The sequence below is a fragment of the Eurytemora carolleeae genome, unplaced genomic scaffold (genome assembly GCF_000591075.1).
Source record: "Eurytemora carolleeae unplaced genomic scaffold, Eaff_2.0 scaffold199, whole genome shotgun sequence".
Taxonomy (NCBI): Eukaryota; Metazoa; Arthropoda; class Copepoda; order Calanoida; family Temoridae; genus Eurytemora; species Eurytemora carolleeae.
The window spans coordinates 455,233-464,514 of NW_019396149.1; the positions used below are offsets into that span (position 1 = coordinate 455,233).

Consider the following 9,282-nt stretch of genomic DNA (forward strand, 5'->3'; position numbering starts at 1 on the left):
TGGGGATCTTTAACAATCATTATATGATAATAATGATAATAATAATAATAACAATAATAATACTATAATTAAATATAGTAAAAATATATAATAATTAGCATAATAAAAATGATATTAATTATCGTTCCACAGTAATATGATAACTACTGCAATAATATAAATACAAATAAACCTGAAGTCTTGATATTGTTAACATCCAACTGCAGTACATTTAAGGCGTTGTTGTCAGGAAGAGAAACAGGTTTTGTATTATTGTTGCTGATACCAGTTATTTCAATCTAATAAAAAGATATAATTATTAATTTTATTAAAAATTAAGAATATTGAATACAGTTCAATAAAAATTCTGCTAATAAACCAATTAAACTGCATTTACTGTAGGAGTAATTTAAATTATTTTGCTTATCGCACTCCAGCTAGAGAAATTATTTAGTATATCTCACTCCAGCCAGAGAAATTATTTAGTATATATCACTCCAGCTAGAAAAATTATTTAGTATATCTCGCTCCAGCTAGATATATTATTATCTTTTCAACAATATGGTAAATAAATCAGGTTTCCAAAAATATGAGAATTTGCCATTAGAGTTTGAGCCGAGAGTTATAATATTGACTTAAATTACTCAAAAGTTAGAACCTTTTATATATAGGCCTATACTGGACACTTAAAAATACTAGCTCATCATTTATAGTTAAATGATGATTGAAAACATAGATTTCAATCAAGCATTAATTTTGCTGTAAAGGAATTGAGTCTTTGGAACAAAATCAAATATTTAAACCTCAATATCTTTAGAACTCAATGTTGTGAACCTTTGATATTTCAAACTGATTATTTGATCTAACAGAATTCATAGTTTGAAATATCTAAGGTCTGCAACATTTGGTTCCAAAGATATAGTGATTAGAAAATCAGAGTTTGTGGCAAAGATTCAATACCTTTGACGTGTTGGTGCCGTTTATATTTAGTTTTAAACTCATTAATTTAAAATAAGTATATATAGCTTTTTGTTGCACTTTCTACATTATTTCAGAGAAGTTTAAAATGAATGAAATACATTGATGAAAATCCACGAAAACATCTGACGGGTGGACTAAAGCAACTTAGTTATAAAAGACACCGCTAGGAGTCACTATAGTCAAGTCATGAATCTCATAAATTCACTGTGTTTTGTGTGCTCATACAAGGGTACATGTTGAAGGATCATTTCATATTTCCCCAGTTTATTTACGAGTAAATTATTGAAATTGGTCGATTAAAAAACAAAATGCTAATAATTTCTTTGTATTTTAAATTAAGATCCGTACGCTAACAAATGATGCATAGTAAATTAAACTTGAAATCATATGTAGTTAATTTCTATTTTCCGGATTATCGAATGGAAATAATTACTTGTAAGAGGATCTTACACTCCACTTATGAAGGGAGTTATAGTTGCCTCCTGCATGTATTATCAAAACACTATTCATTTAATTACAATTGTGAAGTGTAAACCATGGAAATACCATACTGTTGTTGTTGTTGTTATTATTGTTTACCTTTTCAATTCTTGAGATAAGTGTGGCAAGCTCTAATCCAAACTTCTCATTTAAATTATTTTCTTCCAAACTTCGAACCTATGAAAATTGTACTTAAAAGGTCCTGTCGATGTATTTAGAACTGTCCCCACCAGCGATTTACAACGGTACCATGTACGCCTTTGTCTCACCAACAAGTACAGGAATATTGTCACTTTTCTATCTTAGAAGATAGTTTAAATTGTCTACATAGTTTACAGAGCTAGGGACCACATTTGGCAATTATCAATCTTCAGATAGAAAAATAAGAATATTTTATCAACATTGCCAAAAATGAGAGTTTAGAGGGCACAGTTGTCAATTGAAGGGTCACTCGAAATTTTAAACTAAGTTTTTGAAAAATAGCATTCACCCAAAGATAATAGATTATGCATAGAGTGTAATTTACTCGAAAAAAGTGTAAAACGGCCATTTTATTGTAATGTTTCCATTCTGCAGGTGTACTTCATTCATTTGTGCTATATAACCTTTTGGTATTATATTCTCTTTGTATTCAGCAAATATATCCATGATTTGTTTGTGTGTAAAAAACCTTCATGATACTTAAACATTACAGACATAAATGCCCTAGAAATAAACATACCCCCCCCCCACACGTACCCTTCTCTTTTATTCGAAGGTATATTTTTGTTTTGAAGTACATCATAAACAATGCAAATGACTTTCTAAAGTTTCATAAAACCTGATAAAACCTTTTCCCGATATTTATGTGAGCACTGAAAAATATTACCATCGCAAACAGATCTGTGCAAATCTAGTTGGGAGGGGGCTTAAATTTTATAAAAACTTGTTTTATCATTAAATGGTTTGGAATTGTAAATCTTAACAATCCTTCAAGTGTATTTAAATTGGATCTGCCATGATAACTCGAACCTCCAGTTTTCTTATTCTTTTTTATCTTTACAACCTTGTGGTGATGTCAACCTTTTTTATAGTTTAAAATATGTACGAGAACGAAATTACAAAGAAAGTTTAAGGCGAGTAATCAGGTTTTTTTTTGATAAATTTTATAGGGTAATGAACTGGCGTGAATCGCCGACGGCTTTGCCAAAAACTCTGATTTTCTGCCAATTCTAAATCTAAAATATCAAAGGTTTACACCATCAGCTTTAAGTTTGTGGCAAAGACTTATTTCCTTTACATTAACAATCTTTTTAAAACAAGATACAAACCTCAAATCATTTTTAAGAAAACCCGCAAACTAATTTTTTAAGTTGCAATCATTTTTTAACATAAATTCGACCTGGTTCCTGAAAAATTCCCCAAAAATACCGCCATTTTGATACCTTATTCTGGACTTCCTTGACATTGAGCCCATATTCCCTGTTCTGTCCAATTATGTTCTGTACTTCACCAATCAAAGATTCAAGCTGTCCATCTTAAGATAAAAATAGAAAAGTATAGGTTTTATTATTTAGAATTTAAAGAAATTACCTCTTCTCTGGTTTTCTTGGATAATATTTGTCAGGTATTCTGGAATTATCTCACCAATTTCTTCTCGTGTAATTCCCCCAGGATCCATATTATCCCTATACAAAGCAAATGATAAAACCCTATATTATCCCTATACAAAGCAAAAGATAAAACCATATATTATCCCTATACAAAGCAAATGATAAAACCCTATATTATCCCTATACAAAGCAAATGATAAAACCCTATATTATCCATCCATCTATCCATATTAGACATAAATAGCCCAGTCGGGGTTGGGTTTAGATGCGGGTTTCCAACGCAAGTGGATTTTACTTACACCCTTTTGCGAACCCTGTAAACTCCACGCAATTCCGCGCATTTCCACGCAATTCCGCGTAATTCCACGCAGTTCCGCGCAATTCCACACAATTCCGCGTAATTCCTAACCAAATAGTGTTAAAATATTCATTTGTATTAAATTTATTGTAATCTGAATTAAGGTTTCATATTTGATAAATCAGAATTGTAAATATTGAAAAATACCGATGGTGAAAATTTGATATTAACAAACTATATTAATATAAAAATAGAAATGAATTTAGAGGAACTGTTAAGATATTTTTATTAAACGGTACCCTATGTTGCCTTGTGTTGCCTTTAAGATTGTTGAATTCTTTTTATTTCTGTCATTGCCTTCACTGCATAAATCTGAAAAAGTTCTTAATAGTTTTTAACCCTATCCCTGCTGAAAACCAGGATATGCTGGAGGGGTCAATGTCCAAGGGGGGGGTCTAAATCCCATGTTTTATGTCCAAATATGACAGATGATACATCATTAGAAAGCTCTTGTGCTCTACTTTTAGAATCTGCCAAAAATTTGCAAATTTGCAAAAATTGAATTTTTTATCGCAAAATCCAGTTATATAGTAAAAATGTTTGCAAAACAAAATTTGTCCAAAAAATGAAAAATTATACATTTTTGAAAAGCCCTTGACCTTGCAATTTCAAATACGCAAAAAATTTTGCAAAATTTTAAATAACCTGATTTTTAATCAAGAAAAACTAAAAATGTGCAAATTTCTTTTGACAGGTTGTTTGCCAAAAATTTGCAATTTTTTTTCGCAAAACTTGTAAAATCCGTTTCCTTATGTCATAGGCTTTCCAAAAAGCTAAATTTTATCAAAATCTGACAAGTGAAAGTGGGTCAAAACAAAGATTTAGATTGTTACAGGCAAAAGCAGTCATTCAGGCAGTGTGCCTGAGGACTCAGGCAGTTAGTATTAAAGCCCGGTTTTAAGCCTAAAGGGAGGTCTTTGGGTATGTAAGAAAAGTCAGAAAATTTCAACAGCCTCAGACCAATATTTTTAGAAAAATGTAAAAAAAAACTACAGGGGGGGTCAAATTGACCCCCCCCCCCCAGCAGGAATAGGGTTAATCAAGGTTTAAATGGTACCACAGTGTATTGTGAGGGAAACATTTTACGCCACATCACTGGTACGAATTTGAGACCTCATAGTCTCTTTGATTTTAAGAGAAATGTATCTGAGTAGTGGGTATATGTATAAAATACATTTTTGTTCTTTTTATAACGTTTTTAAAATGAGGAATTATGATTGAAGTTAGATCAGATTTCAATCTTACTTTAGTTTGAAGCAAGAATGTAAGGCAAGGAAAGTTAATTGCAGTTGCGTACACTCTGTGTACATATTGAAACCATTTCTCTCTGGGCGGAATTTGTAAACAATAATAGATTCATCATTGTTCGTTTAGTATCCGAGGAGGTTAAAAGCATTAAATTTTGATAATTTTGATAATTCACATAATAATTTCCTATGACCAGAATATTTCATTGATTTTTTATGTGAATGATGGACCCCATGTCAGGCTTCGACATCCGTCTTGTGTTTACATTAGCGCCCAGAGACAGTACATTGCATTACTAAAGATGTGTACACTTCTGAAATGACTTCCCTTGCCTTACATCCTTGGTTTGACGTGGGGGAGAGTGTCATTAGAAATAAAGTAAATTCTTTTTACTGCGTGATTTACTGCGTGATTTACTGCTCTTGAATCAACGAAATGTTCAAAATATTATGTTAATTATGGAGATTTTGTTTGTGTTCAAAATTTTTAGAATGGAATAAATCAATTCTTCAATGTCTGAAATTTTTATTGAAATGGATTTTCAATTTTTAAATTTTACAGGGTGGGGTACGTAGGCCTAAGTCACGCCTAAGTTGACCCGACAAGACATGCTACGTTTTTACGATAGGTTTTTAGAGTGCCATCTCACGGCCACTTGTTGAATATAATACCCATTCAGGAGTTACCTTTAACACCTTTTAAACACCTTCAATGTACAAAATGGAGTCAGACAAGGAGTAGTTTCTTCCCCTGTGCTATTCTGCATTTACATTGACAAAATTATCAAGTTATTACGATGTTCAACGATTGGATGCCAAATCCAAGGTGTCTATATGGGCATCTGGGTATATGCAGATGATATTATTCTGCTTTCTCCTAGCAGAACAGGTCTTCAGGAAATGGTGAAAATTTGTGAAAATTTTGCCATAGCTACTAAACTGACAAATATTCGAATCAAAAATGTAAAACTAAATGCCTTATTTTTTCTAAAGAAAGGATTAATTATAATGAAATAACCCAAATTTTATTGAATGAATTACCTTTACCATTTGTTAACGACTTAAAACATTTAGGAAATGTTCTGCAAAGTGATAATTCAATGACCATAGATTGCAATAAAAAACGAGCTATTTTCATTTCAAAATTCATTCCCTTAACCAAGAATTTTATTTTAACAGTCCTGATGTTATTTTGAAACTGTATAATATTTACTGTTGTAGTTTTTATGGATCTAGTATTTGGGACTTGAGTTCCCAATGTGTTTCAAAATTGTATACAGCATGGAATACTGCTATTAGAATTCTTTTTAATGTACCTAGAGATACGCATAGGTACTTGATTGAAAGTATTTCACAATGTTTACATGTACAAACTTTATTAGCTAGCAGATGTGTGTCTTTCTATGAGACTATTGAAGCAAGTTCTAAGCTTTGCATTAGATTTCTTTCTAATTTATGTAAAAATGACCTCAACACAGTTCTTGGCAGAAATTTTTTTCTATTGCAAATGATTGTTCTGTAAATCCTTCGGATCTTAGTAAAATGTTAGTTAAGAAACAAATGAAATATTTTGATGTCCCATTGGAACATGCATGGAAAGTTCCGGTTTTACAAGAACTTTTAAGTACAAGAATGAATAATTTATATGTTGAAGGGTTCGATGATTACGTAATAACTGCAATGATAAATATGTTATGTAGTGAGTAAAAATCAATGTTTTCTATTTGCGCATAATTTTGCATATTTTTTTCTCTTTTCTTTTGGAAACCTGTATTTTCAAAACAAATTTATTTAAACAAATTTAAACTACACCATTTATATATGTATTTATATCTTTGTGTGTGAATAAATCTTTATAATAATAATAAGAAAGAAATACTCCAATTTTAAACATCAAACATAACGTTTATGAATTCAGTCTTTTTTTGTAGATTTTGTGTTTCCTATCGCATATAATAGCTGATAATCGATCTCTGTAACTCTCTTATATCTGGGACTGATTAACTTTTGTGATATCCCTTGATTTTGACAAAAAGCTTTGTTCCATGAATTCTACTTCTAGTGCTTGTTTGAATTCATGAAATTTTATCACTCACATTCCAAACTAAAAACTTGAATTCAAACCTAGATTAAAAACCTGAAAATAAACCCGCTATAGAATAAGGACAAAACATAATTGTTGTTCCAATGTTAAAAAATGTTTTAAAAAAAGGATTCTCGTAATATTTTTCATTAATTCTGAGATGTGGCCTATAATTTGTTGGATACCCCCATTGCTTGATCTCGATTTTTCAACGTGGGCACTTTTAATATGAGGATCTATGCTTAACTCTTCAAATTCAATTCAGGGAATCTGTATATTAACAATATATAGAGATCAAGCATTGATCTCGATATTCACAATACAAGAGTTCCCATCTCTATGAATTTATTACACAACCCATGGTTCGATTCTTAATAGTACCATTTAATCATAGTCTGCTGATGGATGAATGAAATGAATGATATGGCTTAAAATATTGTCACTAAAAAGTGATTTGGTCTTAAAGGCTTTTGAGTTTAACATAATTTAACTGTTATTTATATTTTAAAAAATGAAAATACTATTTTTACTCAATTAGATATTTGAAGGGCACCTTAGTGAATTGAACATGCCACGAACCTTGTCTCTTGAAAGGGACAGTACCTGACTATTCAACGAACCTTGTCTCTTGAAAGGGACTGTACCTGACTATTCAACGAACCTTGTTTCCTGAAAGGGACTGTACCTAATTATTCAACGAACGTTGTCTCTTGAAAGGGACTGTAGCTGACTATTCAAGAACCTCGTCTCTTGAAAGGGACTGCACCTGACTATTCAACGAACCTCGTCTCTTGAAAGGGACTGTACTTGACTATTTAACGAACCTTGTCTCTTTAAAGAGACTATACCTGACTATTCAACGAACCTTGTCTCTTGAAAGGGACTGTACCTGACTATTCAACGAACCTTGTCTCTTAAAAGGGACTGTACCTGGCTATTCAACGAACTTTGTCTCTTGAAATGAAGTGTACCTGACTATTCAACGAACCTAGTCTCTTAAAAGGGACTATTCCTGACTATTCAACGATCCTCATCTCTTGTAAGGGACAGTACCTGACTATTCAACGAACCTTGTCTCTTGAAAGGAACTGTACCTGACTATTCAACGAACCTTGTCTCTTGAAAGGGAATGTACCTGACTCTTCAACGAACTTAGTCTCTTAAAAGGGACTGTACCTGAATATTCAACGATCCTGATCTCTTGAAAGGGACTGTACTTAACTATTCAACGAACCTTGTCTCTTGAAAGGGACTGTACCTGACTATTCAACGAACCTTGTCTCTTGAAAGGGACTGTACCTGACTATTCAACGAACCTTGTCTCTTAAAAGGGACTGTACCTGACTATTCACCGAACCTTGTCTCTTGAAAGGGACTGTACCTGACTTTTCAACGAACCTTGTCTCTTGAAAGGGACTGTACCTGACTATTCATGAACCTTGTCTCTTGAAATGGACTGTACCTGACTATTCACCGAATTTTGTCTTTTGAAAGGGACTGTACCTGACTATTCAAGGAACCTTGTCTCTTGAATGGGACTGTACCTGGCCATTTTAAAAACCTCGTCTCTTGAAAGGGACTGTAACTGACTATTCAACGAACCTTGTCTCTTGATAGGGACTGTACCTGACTATTCAACAAACCTTCTCTCTTGAAAGGGACTGTACCTGACTATTCAACGAACCTTTTCTCTTGAAACGGACTGTACCTGGCCATTTTTAAAAACCTCGTCTCTTGAAAGGGACTGTAACTGACTATTCAACGAACCTTGTCTCTTGAAAGGGACTGTACCTGACTATTTTAAGAACCATATCTCTTGAAAGGGACTGTACCTGATTTTTAACGAACTTTTTCTCTTGAAAGGGACTGTACCTGATTTTTAACGAACCTTTTCTCTTGAAAGGGACTGTACCTGACTATTCAACGAACCTTGTCTCTTGAAAGGGACTGTACCTGACTATTCAATGAACCTTTTCTCTTGAAAGGGACTGTACCTAGCCATTTTAAAAACCTCGTCTCTTGAAAGGGACCTGACTATTCAACGAACCTTGTCTCTTGAAAGGGACTGTACCTGACTATTCAACGAACCTCGTCTCTTGAAAGGGACTGTACCTGATCATTCAACGAACCTTGTCTCTTGAAAGGGACTATACCTGACTATATAACGATCCTCATCTCTTGAAAGGAACTGTACCTGACTATTTTGATAACCTTGTCTCTTGAAAGGGACTGTACCTGACTTTTCAACGAACCTTGTCTCTTGAACGGGACTGTACCTGACTATTTTAAGAACCTTTTCTCTTGAAAGAGACTGTACCTGACTATTGAACGAACCTTGTCTCTTGAAAGGGACTGTACTTGACTATTCAACGAACCTTGTCTCTTGAAAAGGACTGTAACTGACCATTCAACGATCCTCATCTCTTGAAAGGGACTGTACCTGACTATTCAACGAACCTTGTCTCTTGAAAGGGACTGTACCTGACCATTCAACGAACCTTGTCTCTTGAAAGGGACTGTACCTGACTATTCAACGAACCTTGTCTCTTGAAAGGGACTGTA

At 33.2% G+C, this 9,282-nt stretch overlaps 1 protein-coding gene across 1 annotated transcript; it reads right to left on the bottom strand.

The window, feature by feature from the left end:
• Positions 1-143: 143 nt before the first annotated feature.
• On the bottom strand, positions 144-8,577 carry LOC111696512 (uncharacterized). Its single transcript, XM_023466122.1, has 5 exons — positions 8,512-8,577; positions 3,013-3,107; positions 2,865-2,956; positions 1,540-1,617; positions 144-278 (listed from the first exon to the last, which is right to left on the bottom strand). The coding sequence occupies exons 1-5, from the start codon at positions 8,529-8,531 to the stop codon at positions 144-146; spliced, it is 420 nt and encodes a 139-aa protein (XP_023321890.1). The 5' UTR covers positions 8,532-8,577.
• Positions 8,578-9,282: the final 705 nt, after the last annotated feature.

Bases quoted from the DNA above. Each gene is read 5' to 3' on its own strand.
- LOC111696512 (XM_023466122.1), bottom strand. From the start codon at position 8,531: ATGGTTCTTAAAATAGTCAG. The intron at 3,108-8,511 runs GTACAGTCCCTT...TGCTTTGTATAG, and splicing joins ATGGTTCTTAAAATAGTCAG to GGATAATATGGATCCTGGGG. The intron at 2,957-3,012 runs GTAATTTCTTTA...TTTTATCTTAAG, and splicing joins CCAAGAAAACCAGAGAAGAG to ATGGACAGCTTGAATCTTTG.